Genomic DNA, 20,051 nt, shown 5'->3' with positions numbered 1-20,051 from the left:
TCATGAAGCAAACGTGATTTGGTTTAGCTGTGTCTGGAAGGAAACAGAGGTAACAAAGGCAGCATGCTATCTGCATTCAGAAAAAAACCCACCACCAAATCCAAACCATGTCACAGATAAAGCTGGAGACTTCCTTATGAGAAGTTCTCCGGCCCTTCACGCCCAAATTGACTGCATTTGCAGCGCTGAGGAAGGAAGCGGTGTAGAATTACTAAGGATTTCCAAGCAAGCAGAGATGATGTGAGGTGCTCAGAGGAGGCGAGGCAAAAGGATCCTTTCAGCAAGAGTGGTCAGTGAGCTGTGAAATCCGTGCCTCGATGAGGATTTACCAGAACGGCTAACATTATTTGTAAGTTTATTTTAAAGTGTTCGACAACAACGGCACTGTACTGCTGAGCTGCCGTCGAACCCGAGAGGAAACTTTGTATCTTTGAAGTAGTTGGAAAGAAGACATTCCATATCTGGGCCTGGTCCAAGAGCGAGCCTGGAGAGAGCAGCTTGTTGTTTCATTGCAGTTTGGGGCTGTAGTGCCGCTGTCAAGAGAAGCTGAAGCGCTACCTTGCACATGACGTGCTCATCCTTTTGACATCTAGATTTTACAGGAAAAGTATTTCAACAACCCACCAGCTGCTCCGTGAGGCAGCTCTTCCTAAATTGCACAAAGGGTGCGACTCAAAGGTTGTGATGATGTCGATTTTTAAATCATTCGCTCTGACGCTGCAGGAAAAAATGACACGAGCCGCCGATGCGCACATTTAAATGAACCCGACGTGGCGGAAAAAAAAACCAAAACAAAACAAAGCAACAGGAGACCGGCAAAACATTTTCCTCTGGCTCCCAGAGCTCGTGACGCTCCGCCCGCCGGTGGCTCCGGTGTGGATCCAGCGAGGGCTTTGCAGGGAGGCGCCAGCTGCCGCGGTGAGGTAGCAAGAAACGACAGGGAGGCGTTGCAATGCTCCGCAGCGCTGCCGTTCGCTCCGCGGCGTTTCGCGGGCGGCGGGACGGATGCGAGGGCCCGGCACGGCGCGGCCGAGAGGCAGGTGCCGGGGCCCGCCCACTGCCAGGCTGGGGCAAGGGGGGGAGCTGGGCCGGGCCGCGTGGGTGAAGTCAGCGGCGCGTCACATGAGGCGCCGCCTCCCACCTCCCCGGCTTCCCGCGCGGCCTTTCTCCCTTAAAAGGACAATGGGGCGCGCAAAGCGAGAGCGCTCGATTGAGGAGAATGGAGCCGTGGGAACGGGGCATGCGCAGAGCGGCGGGCGCGCAGGGGAGGGAGGGAGAGGAGGAGGAGAGAGGCGGCGGGCGGCTGGGAGGGGGGGCGGTGCGGGCGGGCAGACAGAACGCGGAGAGCCGGGGAGAGCGCGCAGCGGCCGGTAGCGCCGCGCACTGCACGGTTGTTGGTGGGCGCAGGAGAGCGGTGAGTGAGTCCTTTCTGCTGAGGAAAGTACAGCCGAGAAGGGACGGGGGATTTAAACCGGTGTCGGTGAGGGCTTTTTTTTTTCTATGTATTTTTTAATGTTGTTGAGCTTGTGAGTTGTTTGGTTTCTAGGTTTGGGGTTTTGGCTTGTTTTGGGGTTTTTTTTCTGCAACAGGCAGTGGTTACTATTAAAACGCAAGTTAACCCTGGTGCCTGTCTTCACTTCTGTAGTGGAGAACAGACTTTGCCGCCTGAAACTGTTTGACACACATGGCTCCGGTGAGCAGCGTTTCCCCTCTTTTCTTCAATTAGTGGAGTTTAGAGGAGGCGCTGGTGCAGAGAAACGCCTCCCGCATTGTTGCAGACCCATCCCGAGAACTCCGACTTTCTTCCCCTTCCAAGTGAGGTTAAAGCCCCGAGTCTCAGCGTGAGAGGGCGGCCGGGTTCCCGGTGATTTAACACCAAAAGTGTGGCCCGTAGCAGCGGGGCGAGCTGAGAAGAGCGAGCTGGCTGGTGACGCGGGGGCTACCCGGCGTCCTTGCCGGCCTCTCCACGCGGCCCCGCTGCCGTGCCTCCCGCAGCGGAGCGGGCGGCGCAGGTGCGGCCCCCGGCGCGCCCCGCACCGCACACCTGTAGCGCTGGTGCGCGCAAGTTGATGCCGACGGGCTTGACGGACGAGGAGGGCGGCGGCGGCACGGCAGTGCCCACGAGCCTTCTCTTCCCCCTTAGCATTTCAGAGGGGCTCGCTTGTTCTTTAGTTGCCACTAGTATTTGCGAAGAGCCCGGGGTCTATGCACGCCTCGACACGGGGGAAACGCACGGCTGTGGGCTGGCGTTGACACGTGCTGCCGTCCTTCGGGTCGGGGCGTGGGGCCTTCCCCGCCTCGGCGGGCAACCCCGCTACCGGCCCGGTGCGTGGCGTTGCCGGTGTGGGGCCGGTGCAGCGGGCGGCGATGGCGTCCTGCCGCTCTCGCAGCACAGGGCGAGTGAAAGTCGCTCCCATGCCCGTCAGCATGTGCCCGCGCTCGCCGCCAACAAGTTTTAACTCCCAGTTCGTGCGGAGCTGGGGGTATGTGCGCGGAGCGGCCGGCGTTCCCCTGGCGCGGCACGTAGGCAGCGCCCGGCTGCCGGGAAAACAAAGGGCTCGCGTGTGCTGCGGGCGCCGCGGCTCCCCGGCGCGCTGGGGGAAAGCGCTCGTCCGCGACGGGGGCTGGGGGAAGGGTGGGGGCTCAGTCGCAGGCTGGGAGGTGTCGGTGGAGTAAAGCTTGGCACGCAAGCGGGCAGTATTTTGTTTAGCGGCTGGCTGCCGGTTTTGGAGGACTTTGGAGAGGGGCTGAAACTTTGGATGCACACGCGCTCAGCGAGGTACCGCACTACGCGCGCGGCGTCAGCGTACGCGAGCAGGCGCGCGGTTAGGCGAGTCCCGCCGGCCGCCCCGGCGCTGCCGCAGGGTCGGTGGTCTGAGGGTCCGTGTCGTCCCCGCCGCGGCGTGCACGCGTTGCTGGGAGGTCTGCGACGGCCCTTTGAAGTGCAACTGTTGCCATGTTTGAATTACGTCAGGGCCGAGCCATGAGGAACCAGCGTTGAGCTGGGAGGGCGCGGGGGGGGAGCCAGGACGGAACCAGACCACGGTTAAGAGGGAGGGGGGCGACGGGAAGCGGCCGTCACCCTGCTGTGGCAAGGGTTGGGGTGCCCAGAGGGGCTGCCCCGGCTCGATCCCCGCTTCCCGCCGCTCCACACCACACCACCCCCTCCGCCCGGTGCCGGATGGGGCGGCTGCACCGAGACCGCGTGGTGGGGCGGCGTTTGCAGCGCGGGGGCCGCCTCGCAGCGCCCACCTCCGCGCTCGGGGCTTTCCTCACCGGCGCGCCGCCTTCTTTCTGCGCCGTTTTAATTTGGGTTTGGTTTTATTCGCCTTTTAGCAAGTTGGACGCTTTGTAGCCCCGCGGGGAGGACCGGGGGGGGGGGGGAGGGCCGCCCGCGTGTGTGCTCCCGCCGCTCCACCTGACCGACGGGGCCGCCCGCGAAAGTAGGTCGCCCGCCCCCGGGGGGGGTCTTTGTTCCCGGCGCTGCCGCGTCTCCGCCTGCCGCCCCCCCCCCCCCCCCCAGCCGCCGCCGAGCGAGGCCGCCGGCGGTAACGGGCGGAGCGGGGCTCCCCGCCGGGGCCGCCGCTTCCCCCGCGCCACGCGGTGCTCGGCGGAAAACGGCTGGTGCCCTGCGCCGGTCCTGGGGGCTGCGGCAGCGCAGCGACTAGCCGCTACCTTTTCGGGCATCTTTTATCGCTGTGTTTGTTTTGCTACTATTTTCCCTAAAATAAAAAGTTGCAGTTTTGCGCCAGGGAAACGCTCCCAGTTGCGCTCTCCCTTTCATGAGAGAAAAGTTACCATCTCCTCTCGTACCTTCATCTCCGGGTGCGCGTAACTGAAGGGACTTAAAGGGACCTGCCAAACCTGTTTACTCGGCTGTGCGTTAGCACAGCGAGCAGGGCTGAATCCTGCCTGCTCTGAGTCTTCCCTGGCCCTGCCGGCTGCTCTCCTGGCGGGAACGGCCCTAGCCCATCCTACAAAGAACCTTATACCCATCAGTCTGCTGACAGACAGTGCTTTGGACCCAAATTATTCAGCAATCGGTACAATTGCAAATTAAAAAAAAAAGGAAAAAGTTGAGCTATGCCCCGGTACTGTACTTGTGTAGGCTGCTGATGCAGGATGCTGCCCCTCACCCTATCACTGTGTGCCTAAAGCACGTGTTGTGTGGCTGGGCCGAAGGCAGGGCAACTGCCACTTTCACCTCTTGGGTGGGGAGAGAAGAAGGCTCAGTGTCCTGAATTGAGCCCAGAACTCCAACAGCATCGCACTTCTGGTCAAGGCCGAGTAACGTACTTGAGCACGACCCAACTGTAATGCTCCCTCTTTAGTTTTGAATTTTAACTTGGCAGTGGTGGAAGATGTGATGTTGACAGCTATGGAGACATCGATTTAACCCCTTTGCAAGACAAACCAGAAGGGTGATGCTTCCTTAATGAATCCCTGTGTGCTTGCTTCCAAAGGCAAGACTTGTTCTGTCAGCCATATTCGGGGTGTGTTCTGTGGAAAGCCCCTTCTCCCCAATCTGCATATAGCCACTGTGTAGTTTACCTAACTTTTCTAAATGAAGAATAAAACATTGCAAAAACTCTGCAGCATAGGGGCAGACAATGAACTGGAGGCCTTTCTGCCGATAGCAGTGGACTCTCAACTTCTTTGGCACCCGGGTAGATCCCAGGTTTCCTGGGATTTACAATCTGTGGCAGGGAATCGACAAATAACAAGTCATGGGATTTTTTTCAAACACACCCACAGGCATGCAGCATCCAGCTCCCACTGCAAACAGGTGGGATTGAGTGCCAGAGCCTCTGGGAAAAATTCCTCCTCCTCCACTCCCAGCCAGGAGATTCTCAAAGAGGAGTTAATTAACTCCTTTCTTTTAAAAAGGAAACATAACCCACTTTTCAGCAGTCCTGTTTAAAAAGCTGATAAACACACAGGTTAAAATTAAAAATTGAAAGTGTGATGGATTGTGGTCTTACTCATGCTGAACAACCTTTTCTGTGTCAACAAACTCTGCATTGGTTCTTAACACCTGATGTTTTTGTACCTCTTTCATAATGAGGTGAATGACTGTCACAGTCCTGTTTGACAGCCTTCTTCAGACTTGGCCCCCTTGTAGCACTTGCTTTTTTAACAGAAAGAAACAGCTAGTGAGCGTGAAAACTGAGTGGCTAAACAGAATGCATACTAGGGACTCCATTACATAACTTAAGCCTTTGCATGTCTGTAGAATGCATTCAGTCCAAAGTCCAAAGGAAATGACCAGTAATATTACTTAAGGACATGGCAATGTATCCTTTTCAAGGAAGTCACTTCATCTGTACTGCCAAGTAATTACTACCATTTTTGTTCAAGTCCCCATCAGGTATGTTAGCCTCTTAATAAACCAAAACTGTTGAATGTCTGATGATCTCAGGTGTCTCTGTTGCTTTTTCAGCAGCATGTGGTTGCAAACAGCATCAAAACAGCTGTAGTGACTGTACTCGGATAAGCACCACAAACTGAACTCCAGCGTTTGCTTGAGAACATCCCAAGTTTTCCTTTCAGGGCTTTTGATCAGGATAGACCTCCGGTGTCAGTTCATGCAATAGGAGTTTGAGGGTGGGAGGGGGAAAGTTCTCTCTTAGGACAGAATGTCTACAGGTGAGACAGGTTTGGGACTGGTAGGGGTTTGTTTGAGTTTTTTTACCTTTGTGCAAATCTTACTGATTACTGTTTTCATGCTTTATCCTATCCCTTCTGGAGCACCAACCACATGTTAGAGTAACACCCAAGTGCCTCAGTCTCACTTCTTTTGTCTAAATGGGTTAGGTACTTATTTCCCACTGAATACCAGCAGATAAGTAGGCTCCTTTGTGACTTGATAGCTTGTGACACAGCTGGGATGCTGTGGAGGCTTAAACAGTGGAAAGAAATGTCTAATTTGGTTTTCATTTGATACGTGCTTCGTAGTTGCTGCCAGTTGCATGTGGTATGCTGAGATTTCACGGCAACACTAAGCACACAAAGGTAGCTGTGGGTAACTACTGGCAAAAGAGTGAGTTACTTACTTTGGCAGAGGAAAGATTCCTGAAGATGTAGTTTTGACCTTTTACAGGTTTTGCTCAGCTCAAGTGAAAGCTCCACAGGATGCTGTTTCATGCAGATGTGCCTGGGCTGTAGTGGCCAAATACAGCTTTCCTCCAAGTAAAGTTGTTTTGGGTGGAGAGGGTAATGGAAGAGGAAGGAAAATCTGAGAATATGGGAGACCAGAACAGTTTATGCACTATTCTAAGGTGGTGGTTATTGGAAATTAGTCAATCTGGTTTGAGCTGTTATGGATGATAGAGTAAAAAATGTTTTTGTAAATACTGAAGTTGCATTTTCAGATTACTTCAATTAGCTTAGTCTTTTCTGTGGAGCATTCTGTCTTGGGCATCCTTGAATATGGTTTTTCTGGGGTCCAATTTTAACTTTTACTCCAAAGTTTATTTTTGTAGCATGTAAACTCAGGGGGGAGGTATGTTTACACTGAGTCTTTGATATATATCAGTTCCTCTGTTGATGTACCTTTCTCTGTTCTACAGTTGATTTTCAGTAAAGGTATTGCAGTTTATTTCAGCAGAGGGACGGGCTCAAGAATTTATTATCAAGACAAGCAGCTCTGCTTCTGGCGCCATATACAGCTTTGGAAGCATTTTTGTGTATGTGTGCATGTGCCTGGGTGTATGCAGTTGCAAATGTAAAAGCCATGTATATTCTTTTTATATGAAGGCATCTGTTTCTTTTCCTTCGAAAGAAAAAAGAAAGTCACATTTGGGCTATGTTTCTTAGTTCCAATGAAATGCTATAGAGATGAGCATTGTGAGATTTTTACTGACAGGGACCGGCTGCATCAACATATGCAGGCTAGATCGTATTTTTCTGTAGCCTAATTTCGGGCAGGCTGTGCCAAAGCTGTTGTGCACACAGAAAGGGAAATCAGATTATGTGCAGGGGCTCTCCTCTCTTGACAGTGTGCTGGCGGTTTTGGGTTGCACAAAGGGTGAATGATCCAGAATCAGTGAGAGATGAGAAGAGGGGAAGGTATTGAGTAGTTGGGCTGCCATCCCTCTGCTCTCCCATAACCCCAGGGAATGTTTTTCTTTCAGCTTTGCAAGAAGCAGGTGAGCATGTTCCTTCCAACTGGCCTGATAATTGTTAAAAAGCATGCCTGTCTTCTAGGAATTCCTTCCTATTATAGGGGCTTCTCTTTCTTCTTGAGTGATTAGAAAGAATGCAGAAGGAATCTGGAAAAGCAAATGAAGGTGGCTCAGCTTTTCTTATTTTAAAATCTGAACAAGTTCAGAAGTTCTTTCCTAACTTGAAAACTTAATGAGGATCTGAAGCAATACCTCTTTTTAATTTAGATCATCAAATTAAATTTTGCAAAGAAAACTAAGCAGCAAATTCTAGTCCTGACAGGTAACAAATTCACAAAACCATTTTCACACACATACGATACGTGCTGCTTTGTACCGGCCAGCCTTTTACAAGTGGAATAACCAGGATATGTTGAGATTATGGGTTTTTTTTTTATTCATCACCTACTTTACTGTTCTCTGCTTGACTCCAATATTTTTTAATTGTTATTAATAATAGTTTTGGCAAGGCAAGTATCTGTTTTTGATGCAGCTTTTCCAGAAGTCAGCAGGTAGAGAAATGGAGAGAGCTTTTGCATGTTCTGAGTCCATCCAAGTTGCTAAAACAGTTGTTGCTTAAGTTTGGCAAAATTACCTTGTGTGATGCTTTTTCATTTCCTTGGAAATTACTTCATTCATATTTACCTTCGTTTTATCAGTCCCAGATTTCACGTGGTTAAGCTTCCACAGCTAAGATTCAGGTGTTACAGTAGCTGGCAGACTTAATTCTCTGTTTCTAATTTGAAATCTAAATTGCAAAGCTTTTGAGTTAAACCTTTTAAAGGGCACAGTCCTATGCACTTCCAGGTACACTTAAGTCCATAGAAGTGGTGTCAGCTGTAGTGCTAAGACACAATTACTGTTTAGAATGCAAGCTGAGAGAGTTTAGTGGTGCTGATAAGTACTTCTAGACTCAAATGCTTCTACATTAACTATTGAGTTCTCCATCAGACAGAATATTTAGTGTGTAGTGGTCAAATGGCAACTGTTTAGGATTAAGTGCGTAACTGGACTGACGCCTTCCATTTATAACTGCACTTTGATGCAGTTGTCAGAGAAATCTGTTTTACTTGAGGTTCTGCTACTAGCTCTTCACCATTCACGCAAGATATATGGTAATACCATTGCTGACCATTCATCAAGTGGGAAACAGATGGCACTAGTTTCCTTTCTATTGAAAGATGGTGTTGAAAGGCTGCTCCTATGAGAATGGCAGCAACGATGCAAAACAAAATATTTTCAGAATACATGTGCCCAATGCCAGTCTTTGCCAGAACATTAATTGTAAAATCTGCATCTTGTTCTACTGTGGTGTAAATAGCAGCTGGTGATGGAGATCATCCCATCAGTGTCTGTTTTTCTTTCTGGATTAAAAAGTAAATAATATTGTTGATACTGGTTCTGTGTCTTGCCCTGTAACAGTCAAGATGTTCTTGCTGCTTAACTTTCTGGCACTGATGAACCTTGTGTCTGCAGTTAGTCTTTGACTTTCCAAAGAAAAGCACTAGACCATCCATGGATTTAAGATAGGGTAATCAAACAAAATCTAAAATTGCTGTTTAGTAGCTGAAAATTCCCAGGTGAACATGCTGTTTGATCTCCAGAGGCTTGTTAAACACAGTGTCCTCAAGAGACTGTCTCTTGAAGAAGCATATCACATGCTAAGAAACAAAATACATAGTCTTAAGTGTTTGCCTAGACACTCTGTTGTTTATTTCTCTTGACAGCTCAGGGATACTAACCTAATTTGGCTGTGCATTCACTTGCTACATGTCCCTGGAGACATGTTCGAGCAGAAGCAGAGAGTAGTTCTGAGTCTAGCCCGTTCAGCAGGTCACTAGTTGGACACCTTCTACTTAATACAGCTGGCTCCTGGCCTCCAGGCCAATACTGTGATAATAGAAGGAACAGTGAATCTCCTAAGATGACTTGGCAGCATTTGAGGTGACAATATATTTGCACAAGTGATCCTTGAGAGAAGCCGGCCCTGGATGAGCTCCTTGTGCTGCAAACGTGTGCAAAGAAGGGAATGCAGTGCATTAACCTATGGTGAACAACACAAATGGGGATAGGAGAGAAGGAAAGGACCTATCCCCTTCGTGTCTCATAATCCTGGAGGATCTCCTTAGCAGTCAGCTTGTGCAAGTCCCTTGGTGTCAACAGGATCTGCAAAGGGTTTGGTCAAGACAAACTTTTTGGAGTTGACTTGTGTCTTTTTACTTGTTTATGTAGTAGTAATTACAAGGAGACACAACCTCAGTGGGCACCGAATGGTCTTGTGTTAAAATATGCTAGACTGAAGTGGAAACATGCACATTTTCACTGGATATATACACTTGTTATGGATTCCTTAATTGATTTAGTGTATTAACCAACCATATTAGATAACATTTTTTGCTTTTCTCTTGTGCTCCGGAGCCTGGGAACCTTGTGCAAAGCCATGTGATTTTATTTTGCAGTGCTATCATGCAGTGATATTCCCCTCTAGGGTGTGGGGATGTGTTTTTAATTCTCTGTGGGAGATAGTGACTAGGTCTGGATGCTTTAGGAGCTTTTGCTGTGGCCCTACAAAAATGTGTGGTGTCTCTTCCTCAAGTGCAGGCTCCATCAGTAAGGCAAGCAGGATGCTAGCTACAGTCACTTTGTGAAAGCATGTTTTTGACCTTCTCAAATTATTTTTATTGCTATAACAATGTGACAAGTCTTGATGCTATAGACTGAGGATTTTAGGTTACTTTTCTCTGTCCCTCTGAATGATATTAGAATTGTACCCCATAACTTTCTGCAGGTGGAAGATTTGAGGACAAATCCCTATGTCATAGACATTCACCAGTAACCCAAGTTGGGTTTCTGGGACTTGGCAGCCCCTGGGACTGAGGAGTAACTGATTTCCTGCTAATCAGACTTGCCTGCAAGTGATAGTGATGCTGCTCTCCAAAAAGTTGTCCCTGAGCTACTGGGTCTTTCCAGTAGTATTTGTGGGAAAGACAGAGAGTTTTTGGTTAGCTTCTACAATAATTTCATGACTTGGCCTTTTGTTAAGGGAGGAAGGAGGAACTTAGTGTTATTTGCATTAATCCATCTAATTTTATTAAAAGTAGTTCTCAGCAGCGGTAACCTTTTCTCATGAAGCTTTCTGCAGCTGATGGACTGTCCCCTCTCTGAGCAGTTGGTGTGTGACAAGAGGCAGAGCTGGCTGCTTGCTCCCTGCAGTGGGTGATTGAGGCGAATCTTGCACCGTGGTCTTGTTTAGAAGAGAATGTCTTGGGGCAGTCCCTGCCTGTGTTATGAGACAGATGCTGTGTGGCCTGTGAGGACTTGCTGTGTGTCCAGGCCCAGCGCCAGGAAAGCACCAGCTTTGCTCAGTTGTTGGTTTGGGGTTTTTTTTTTGAAGCACTGTGGGAGCTCTTTGCTCTGACAGCTTCTCATGCTAGGTCAGACTGTGCCTAACAGGAGTCTGCACTGGGGAGTAACTGGTGCCAGGGGATTTGGTGGTGGAGACATCATGTGTTGAAGGAGTATTTGTCATGATGACTGCAGTAAATCTGCTTGTAACTAAAAGTTTCCTCCTGGAAAACACCTCCACAGTATGTTACCTGCTCTGATAGCAAATCCCAGCCCAGATGTACAGAAGAAGGATAAGCAGGCCTTGAAGAGCAGCATGGCTTTTGGCTTTCTGAGCCAGTGCTGAGTTTGTAGAGCTGGTGGTCAGACAGAAATTACTTCTCTGTAAATGGAGAACCTTTTGTTCCCTCATCATTGTGTAGTAGGAGTGTGCTGAAATATGCACCAGAGTCCTGCTCCTTGTCCCTTTTCTGTCTTTCTAGTCAGGTTTCCTTCCCATGGAAAGCAGGGCAGGGAAGGCGGGAGGGTGAGAGCTGAGCCTGTGCTGACATGGAGCTGGGATGTGGCTGGGATGCTCACCCAAGCCTGAGAATGGAGAAGTGCTCCTGGGTCTCACAGTGCAGACATGGCCTTTGAGAGCTGGGTGAGACTCCACCCTGCTGTTTTTGGAGCGGCTTTTCAGGTATGTCTGCCCTACAGCCTAGGGGTATGACTGCAGCTCATTTGAAATGACTCCTACTCACTTTCAGCTGAGTTTGGCAGGGATGTTTCCAATAAACACTGGTGATGATGATGAGGTAGTTCCAGTGACCCAGGGTTCAGCTGCCAACTACTGTCCTGCAGCCTGTTTTGCCACATACAGAGGGCTTTCATCATCCAAGTCAGATGCATTCACACCTCTGGGTTGTGCTGTTGTAAACGTGCCCTTAGAGTAGAATTGTGCAGTAAGTGAGTTTGTCATGAGTCCTGCTGGGTATTGCTTAACATTCCAACTGTTAATTATCTTTTTTATGAGAAAATATATTCTAGGTGCATCTGCTCTTCTGAGGTAATGCAGGATAAAGCTATGGCCTAATCTAGCAGTTTCCCATCCTGAATTGTAATTTACTTTTCTTTTGCCCATTACATTGTCCAGGTATTTCTTCTAGTATCTAACAGTGAAAAGTAACACCAGTTTGTTTGTTTTCAGAGGCTACAGCTGAGAGGAAAAGATGTTTGGCTTTCACAAACCGAAGATGTATCGGAGTATAGATGGCTGCTGTATTTGCAGAGCTAAGTCTTCAAGTTCTCGTTTCACTGACAGCAAACGTTATGAAAAGGATTTCCAGAACTGCTTTGGGTAAGATTCTTTCTTTAGTCATCATAGTCAGTCGTGATGTTGATCTCCCAAGCCACAAACCAGACGTGCTGTTCCTCGTACACTGAAAGATTAAGTTAGCAGAGGTGGGTGGTGGGGTCAGGATAGCTTCAGCTTCCTTACAACTTTCCTGGCCAGGTCAGAAGGAGCTGGATCCTCTGCTGCTTGGGTACAGTACCACTTGGTTGCCAATCTGCTGTTGCTGTCAGTGGAAAGCTGTTGTGGTTCATAACAGTGAAGGTTCAGGATTGTGCCTTTCCCGCCTTGGAACACACGCAGGGGTTACAGCCCCTCTCAGACCGTGCATTTTGCACTTGTTCCTTAGAGGTGTAAATTCCCACACAAGATGGTAAAGAGCATAAGTCTGTAGAGAGTTTTTGTGACTCTGAAGATTGAAGAATATTATTCATGAGTAAATATTTAGTAGCTCCATCAGGGTTTTTGTGGTGTACCTTGTTTCAGGTATTGACACTTTTGTCCAAATAGGATGCGCCAACTTGTTTTTAAAACTTCTCATTGGAAACCCATTCTGATGGAAAGTGAGCATCAAGTAATTAGCTTTCCAGTTAAGTAGTGTTGCACACAATGTTACTTGGAAGCACTGGCCAGCAAAACTAAAAATACCAGTGGTTTATTGTATCAGCTGCTGGGATCATCTATTTTTTTTTTTTAAATGCCTTCGAAGAACTTTGAAATTCTGTATAAATTTGTGTCCCCGAATTGTCAGGGAAACTAACTCTTCTGTGATAGTTTGCAGTTGTTTTTTTACTTTAAATTAAAATTAGGATTTTTTTTCTGAGCCAATAAGAATTTCTCTGCTTTATGCTGTAGTTTTCCATGAAATTACTTCCCCTAAAAAAATCTTTTGTCAATACATATCTTCTGGCTTTTTTTCTTAGTCATGTTGGAGTACCTCTCATCAAACCTTTGGCCCAAGTAGAAATAAAAATTAATTGTATTCAAAACTATATACATGTATCAGTGCTGCTGCTGTTGTCTCAAGTGCTTAAATTAGTATGGGTAAATTTTTGCAATCTTTAATAATATTTCTTCTCTCCTTTTTCTAGAAACAGTCCTTTCAAGTGTTGAAAGGACAAAACCAAAGCTTTATAGTGCTTTGTACTTACTATGGGTTTTTGTGCATAAATCTAGTGCTGACAATTTTCCTTGTCACATTTCTTGGCCACTGTCCTTGGCTGTGGAAAGACTGTGAGAGGGCCTGTTGCTTTTTTTTTGTAACTACACTTAAGAAGCTTGCAGTATACTGGGGCCTTTGGTCTTGTGCTATCTGAAGTGTGCTTGCCAAGGTAAAAATGCAGTCTTAACACTGAACAAATAATGCCTTACCTGAGCCTACTCTATGAATGCTTCAAAGTCTTCCCATTTAAATAGCTGAAAAATTATACAGCGTGTCCCCTTTATATTTCTTTTAGCGTGGATTAGCAGGAGAGATGATTTCTAAAGGGAGCAAGTATTGCTGTCACTCCAGTGCCTGCTGTTTCTGAAACCTTATCCTACGCTTACGCGGGAGTGTGTTAGGTGGTATTTGTTACTCATCCTTGAAGCTCTGTGAGAAAGTTAAGAGCTGAATAAGCTTTTGTCAGACCTCTGAGGTCTGCTCCCAAATGTACACTCAAGGAATATGTTTATTCCTCCTCCCTTCTTCTCCAATGAAACCAGCCAACCCACTGGAACTGTGTGTTTTAGGAAAATGAAACAAAACCAACTGAAGGTGATGGGACTGTTTTAGTGTCCCTTCCAGAGGCAGATTACAACACTTTTTATTTCTAGATGGAAGAGTTCTTTCTGGAAGTGAGACCTGGTCTTTAAATGGCAACAGCTCAGTACCCCAGATACTTGTAATGCCTGAAAACCAGAACTTGGCAACCCTTCTTTACCATCAATTTTTTATGCTTTTTGCTGTTATCAAGAGGAGAATACTCTTATTATCTATTGTCAACTAATTTTCTTTGCTTTTCTTTTTACCAGGCTCCATGAGGCCCGCTCAGGAGATATTTGCAATGCCTGTGTCCTTTTGGTGAAAAGATGGAAAAAATTACCAGCAGGATCAAAAAAAAACTGGAATCATGTTAGTATTCTTTTTTTTTTTTCCTCCTCCCTCAAAACTAACTCACCTGTGCCTTAGTCCATCCTGCTGGAAAAGGAAAGTGCTGGCAAGGATTTGGGGTTTGCTGTTTACCCCACACTCTCCCATCCCACTCTCAGCATCTCTGAATCCTTCCTGGAGTATTTCCTGTTACGTGGCTCATATCTGTCTTCACCAAGCTTTTGTAAAAACGATGGTTGTGTAAGCCTGGGATGGAGCCACAGACTAACTTACCTTCTAATCCTTTGTTTTCACAAGCTTGTAACTTTGTCCAGAAGTCTCTTCTGACACTCAGAACATGTCAGATTTGGCCTCTCTCCAGAACTGGTCGCTTTTATTTTATTTTCTTAATAGTTTGAACAAGCGAGGTGACTTGCTCAAGCAACTCGTAAATCAATGTCATTTAGTCAGATAATTACAATGACTAATATCTTGCAGCTATTCTCACTCATGTATTCTGTTTTGATACATATAATTCAGTTTGGGCCTAGGGCTGGGAAGATGATCAGGATTCTTTGTGTATGTTATAATCTTTGTTTGGGAAGCCTTGATGATAATGGTAGCCAGAACTATGGTTGTTACTACCTCTAGCTTTATTCAGAAGTTAAAATGCTGATTTTAAAAAAACCCAACTCCAGGCAAATGCATGGCAGATACTCTTAATTGAACCTGTATTGGCTTAAACAACTCTTGTCTACTAAACTGAATTTGCCAAAACCAGGAAGAAGGCAAAAGTTGAACTGATTGAGCCTTTTAAAGTACTCTGCTGCATATTCCTACAGGCTCAGCCTCTTACAAACAAGGTTTAATTGAAACATGAGTGTTGGTAAACAGAACTGCCTTGATTTAACTAAATTGGTTTTGAACACCTTCAGTTATGTCAGTACAGGTACCTTGACAAGGGCAGTAACTGAGCATGGTGCAGAAGTATTATTGCATGCATTTTCCGTGTTCTAGGTGGTAGATGCCAGGGCTGGACCCAGTCTTAAAACAACATTGAAACCAAAGAAAATGAAAACCCTGTCTGGAAGCAGAATAAAGAGCAATCAAATCAACAAACTGCAAAAAGAATTCAAGCGGCACAGTAAGTGAATCCAAAGAGATTTTGGCAATCAACTAACAGTACTTGCTGTTAACTGGCCAAGCTGAATCACCATCTAGATTCACTCATACATTCACACATTTGGGTGCTCCCTGTTTTCACAACCTGTCATCTTCCCAGGGCTTGGGGGGAGAGGGGGGTGGAATGAGGAGGGAGACCTTAAGGAAGGTGGGCTGAGACACAGGTGTGGAAGCAGATAGTCCGCCTTTGTACGCAATTGTAGCTTATGTCCCATGCTTAAATTACATGTCTCTAGAAAGAGCTTAGGCAAGACCCTGATTGAAGCTGAAGTTGCAAGTGGTTTTCCCCTGCTCTCAGTAGTGTGGTATGGCCATTTTCAGTTCTCTCTTCCTGAGAAGTACTGTTCTATTGATACCACTCTCAGTCTCTTTCTTCCATACATGTTTCAACCCAGGCTTTCCTTTTAGCCTAGATTTTTGTTTCCCCCGGGCTTTAAATTCCTACCATATTTCCTCTGTACACTTTCCTTACACCTTTCTCCACCGATGTTGATGATTTCTTTCTTCTAGCACTTAGACTGTTTAAATAAATTTGGATTCATAGCTTTGCAACAAAACTATCTGCCAGTGTTATCCTCTAAATGTATGTCAGTAGCTTAGGTTTTTCACCTGAAGCAAACCTTCTGGCTTCTTAACTGTTGCTGAAATGGGCTTTTCTCTCTTTCATTTATCCTCTTTGTCCTGAAGGAAAAGCTCTCCAAAGAATCCATAAAAGCCCTGAGCCAAAGAGCATGTATTTCTTGATTCAGAGATAAATCTGATGGTGTTACTGTAGGTGCTAGAGATGATAATTAAAAGATAGGCTAGTAGACCTTCTGTTAAGGTGTATATCTGCACTGAATCTATAGTTCATGGTCTTGATGCAGCAGAAGTTCAATCCTACCTAATCCATTGCTCTAATCAGAAAAGCTTTACTAGACTTCAACTGATGGGTAAGAAATGAGATTTACAGTGAGAGAGGAAGTAACAGGCCTGAAGCACAGTTCTCCATCATCTTCAGAGATCTTCCAGTGATTCCAGAGTCAGACTAGGATCTTGTCCAAAGTGTCATCAGCTACATATGTTTGAGAGCCAGCAACTTGAGCCTGGTCCTGAACCTCTTTCCAGTCCCCTGTATTACAAGGACCTCCTCCAGTTCTGAGGTCTGTCTCCCAAATACTGACAGTCTCCCAAATGCTGGCATGGGCAAGTGAATTTTAAAAAGACTGCCTCTCTTTTCCCAATCGCCACACAACCTTTTACAAGTTAGGAAGAGGATAAGTATCCTGATGCATGTCCTGATTCTTGCACTTATTTTTTTTTCCCCCCCCATAGATTCTGATGCCCACAGCACCACTTCGAGTGCCTCCCCAGCCCAGTCACCCTGTTACAGTAACCAGTCCGACGATGGCTCTGACACAGAGATGAGTGCTGGGTCCAGCAGAACACCGGTTTTCTCCTTTTTAGATCTCACATATTGGAAAAGGTAAAAGGCAACAATGTACACTCTGCAGATAGCATTTCATGTACACAGTGCTTGGTTCTGCTTCTGCTGAACTTAATTTAAGGATATAATTTGAGGGTATTACACAATATCTGTGTTTGGAAAGAAATGCCATATGTTAAAGACATTTTCCCTTATCTTCTTCCAATTCCCTAAATACTAATACAGTTGCAGAAAATATTTCTTGTGGTTTTGGGGAGTTAATGTTCCTGACTGTTATCTTGTCTTAACTGTGCTCTGTATACGTGATGTTGTGTTACCAAGTACAACAGTGCTTTCAGCTTGACAGCAAAACACAGCATTTGATTTGGTTGACTAGTGATGGTAGGCATTCAAAAAAAAGCTGGAGTGGGAGGAAAACCACAAGATTTTTTTTGTGAGCTTGTTATCTTGTGTCACAACAGGCAACACAGTAATCTCTTGTTTAGCAGGTTGCTCTGTTGTAGTTGTTGTGACTTTGCTGCCTCCTCTCAAACAGTGTTCTCATGTGCATTGTAGTCAAGGTTAGTTCAGCACAGATAATTGTGTATCTGAAACTTCTCTGGGAAGCAAAATGAGAGACTTAGTTTTGTGTAGACGTGGGTTTGTTGTTGTTTTGGTTTGGATTGGGTTGGGTTTTTTTCCCAAAAAAAATCTGCATTGTAGATTTAGACACAGACTTGTTTTCTCTTTGAGCAGCTTTTGCCCTCCTCTCCTCTGAGCTGGAGCCTCAGAAGAGTAGTGTCTTATCTTACTCACTTTTCCATTTCTGTAGATTCTCTACATTCTAAACTATCTGTCTCTCTCACTGCCATTTCTTCCAGGCAAAAGGTCTGCTGTGGAATTATTTACAAAGGCCGTTTTGGTGAAGTCCTCATAGACACTCATCTCTTCAAACCTTGCTGTAGCAATAAAAAGTCTGCCACTGAAAAGCCAGAACAAGAAGGACCACAATCTCCAGCAATCTCCACCCAAGAGGAGTGGTGACTTCCTTGGATAGCTGCAGAAGGTTATACAGATCCTCCCATTCTCTGGAAAAATACTAGAAAAGTGACTGTTCACTTTGGACACCTGCTATGCTGCCAAAAGACTATTCCCTAGAACTGTTATGGGTTTTACTGCTACAATTCCACAAACTCTGAAGCCAGTTTGTCTCCTTTCAGAAAGACTGTACATAATATTTAAGACGTTATGGAACACTTAGCAAAGCTGAATGCTGCTGCAAGGTTGTCTAATCTTCCTCCCCCAACCCCCCCCCCACCACACCCACACACTCCCCTTCCTGCTTTACAAGTGAATATCAGGATGGGGTTTTGTTATACTAAAGTATATGTAGTTCATCTTTCTCTTTTGAAAGGAGCAGTGGTTGTAAGGCCTTTTTTTAAGTTGGTTGGTAACTTCCCTTTAATCCCCAAGAAAATATTTCGTTCTTAGACATGTATGAGTCAATAAGATAAACTAATACATAGAAATGTTATAAGTCACCTCTCTAGTTATATAAATATATATATTTTTAAAGGTGTGGAGATCTCACCCTGTACTACTGACATAACAAAGACAAATATTTCATCCCTCCTATGTGACACAGACTGGTAAACTGCAGACTAAGTGGTAGTTATCCAAGAAGGCCCCCAACAGAAAGTGCCCTTCAGAAGGGATGAGAGAGCTTTCCTCCTTAGCTAAGGAGGAAGACTTACCTAATAATTGAACATAGCTAAATGGGAGGCTACTTTGTTTTTACCCAGCAGCAGATACCCTGGACTTCATGTAGTAACTGACTGGTGCTTAGAGATGGACCAAGAAAGCATCTTGATGTCCAAGTTAGATGTAGATCGTGGCCAAAACTGAGTAACTGCTATCTTTTGGCCCAGTGCAGCTGAAATGTGACCACAGACCAACTTTCTGCTGGTTTTGGACCTGACACAGAACCAAACCCCTTGCTAAGCAAAACAGGTCCTGATCCAGGGACGTACTCTGATTGCAGTCTGGGGTCTGGATTCACAATTGCTGTTTTGGAATCTTTCCCCTGTAGTACTTCTCTATGTTTGGGTTTTGTATGTTTAAGCAATCAGCAGATAAATGCTCTTGTGAATTCTTAATATGAAAAGTTCTATTAAAAATGGTGCTGTACTGAACTGAGGCAGCTCTTTTCACATATGTGATCAAAAGATAATATTTCCTTACACGGGTTCCCAGACAAACTTGTGTGCAAACTGTTGTGACACTCCTTCACACTCCGCTTTGCCTGTCAGGTGGAAGAAGCTTCCTGCAAGAGTGTGCTGCAGTTTTAGCTCCCAAATGCTTCATGTTTCTTTTATGAAGGTTTAACTTGTCTAAGTTGGGAATTCTGCTTTCTTTTTCTTCATTTGTTTCTGTTTATTTAGAGGGAGGGGGGGAATGGTTCTTACTATTACTCTGTTGGGATATTCTACAATGGATTGCTACAAGCTTTCCTTTTTTTTTTTTTTTCTTTGTTTTTTGTGAGAGCATAATTCTGTGGTGGGTAGGGCTTAGGACTGGATTTCCATTTAATCTCATTTCCTGAAATGGGAATGCTTAGCAAATGAAAATATAGGTAGGGAAATACATGCAGGTTTTAAGAGGAGCCTCTATCTTCAAATCTGTGGGGTTGGTTTTTTTTCTTTTATGTTTTTTTTCTCTCCTATTGGGCAAGCCAACCTATGGAGAGAATGAACATCAGGGGAATCAGGGCTTTGACTTATCACAGCCTTACAGCTTAGAGCTTTCATTGGTCTGATTTTGCTTAAATTCTGAGATTCTGAAGGGAGGACAAAGCTGCCTACCCTTTCTTTCATCTGCAACAAAATAGCATCATTTAGGTTGGAAAAGACCTCTAAGATCACAGAGTCCAAGCATAGATGTAATGGATACTTGCTTGTGTAACAGCTAAACTAGGTTGGTCATGTCTAACAAGGGCTTGAGCAAGAATCCTAGCTGTTTTTGCAGACACCCTCTTTCATTTGAAATTGTTTTCAGCATCAGTAATTCTGTACACATAAGGCTGCAGTATTGGTGGTAGGATATGCTCTGATACGGATCATCTCTTCTGTATTTATTTATTTATTGCTAGATTTCAACCACCAACTGCTTCCCTGACTCCCTCCCACCTCTTCCATTCCTGGTAGTAATGCAAAACAAACTGTATGTAGTCATGCACTTTGTATTAATGTATTAGAAATCTATGGAACCTGTTTTGTACTTTTATACTGTTCAGACACTTGTAATCCAAACTTTTTTTTTTTTACTAGGGTAATGAATAAATTTAGACTTATTTAGAAAATATACAAATTCTCCTCTCTTTATTTCAGCTCTGTTCTGTTAACTAGACTTAAAAACATGGGTTGCCTGGGCTTGTTCTAACACTATCTGCACAAGACTTCCAGACTATTTTTAGGGGAGAGGGGTGAGAGAATTCTTTTTGTGTTTCAGTTGGAAAGAAGAGCAGAGCAAGGGAAAGAGATGGTGTTTATTTTG

At 45.6% G+C, this 20,051-nt stretch overlaps 1 protein-coding gene across 2 annotated transcripts; it reads left to right on the top strand.

The window, feature by feature from the left end:
* Window positions 1-1,327: 1,327 nt before the first annotated feature.
* SINHCAF (SIN3-HDAC complex associated factor) lies at window positions 1,328-19,820 on the top strand. Of its 2 annotated transcripts, none has more exons than XM_061988889.1 (6): window positions 1,328-1,414; window positions 11,698-11,847; window positions 13,855-13,954; window positions 14,930-15,056; window positions 16,409-16,559; window positions 17,381-19,820. In XM_061988889.1, exons 2-6 carry the CDS (start codon window positions 11,720-11,722, stop codon window positions 17,541-17,543), a joined length of 669 nt encoding a protein of 222 aa, XP_061844873.1. In that variant the 5' UTR covers window positions 1,328-1,414; window positions 11,698-11,719; the 3' UTR covers window positions 17,544-19,820. The 2 variants fall into 2 exon arrangements, with proteins under 2 accessions (XP_061844873.1, XP_061844874.1); XM_061988890.1 differs by having other exon boundaries at window positions 1,355-1,480.
* Window positions 19,821-20,051: the final 231 nt, after the last annotated feature.

Source organism: Colius striatus, chromosome 1, assembly GCF_028858725.1.
Source record: "Colius striatus isolate bColStr4 chromosome 1, bColStr4.1.hap1, whole genome shotgun sequence".
Lineage (NCBI taxonomy): Eukaryota > Metazoa > Chordata > Aves > Coliiformes > Coliidae > Colius > Colius striatus.
This window is presented reverse-complemented; position numbering and strand designations above follow the sequence as displayed.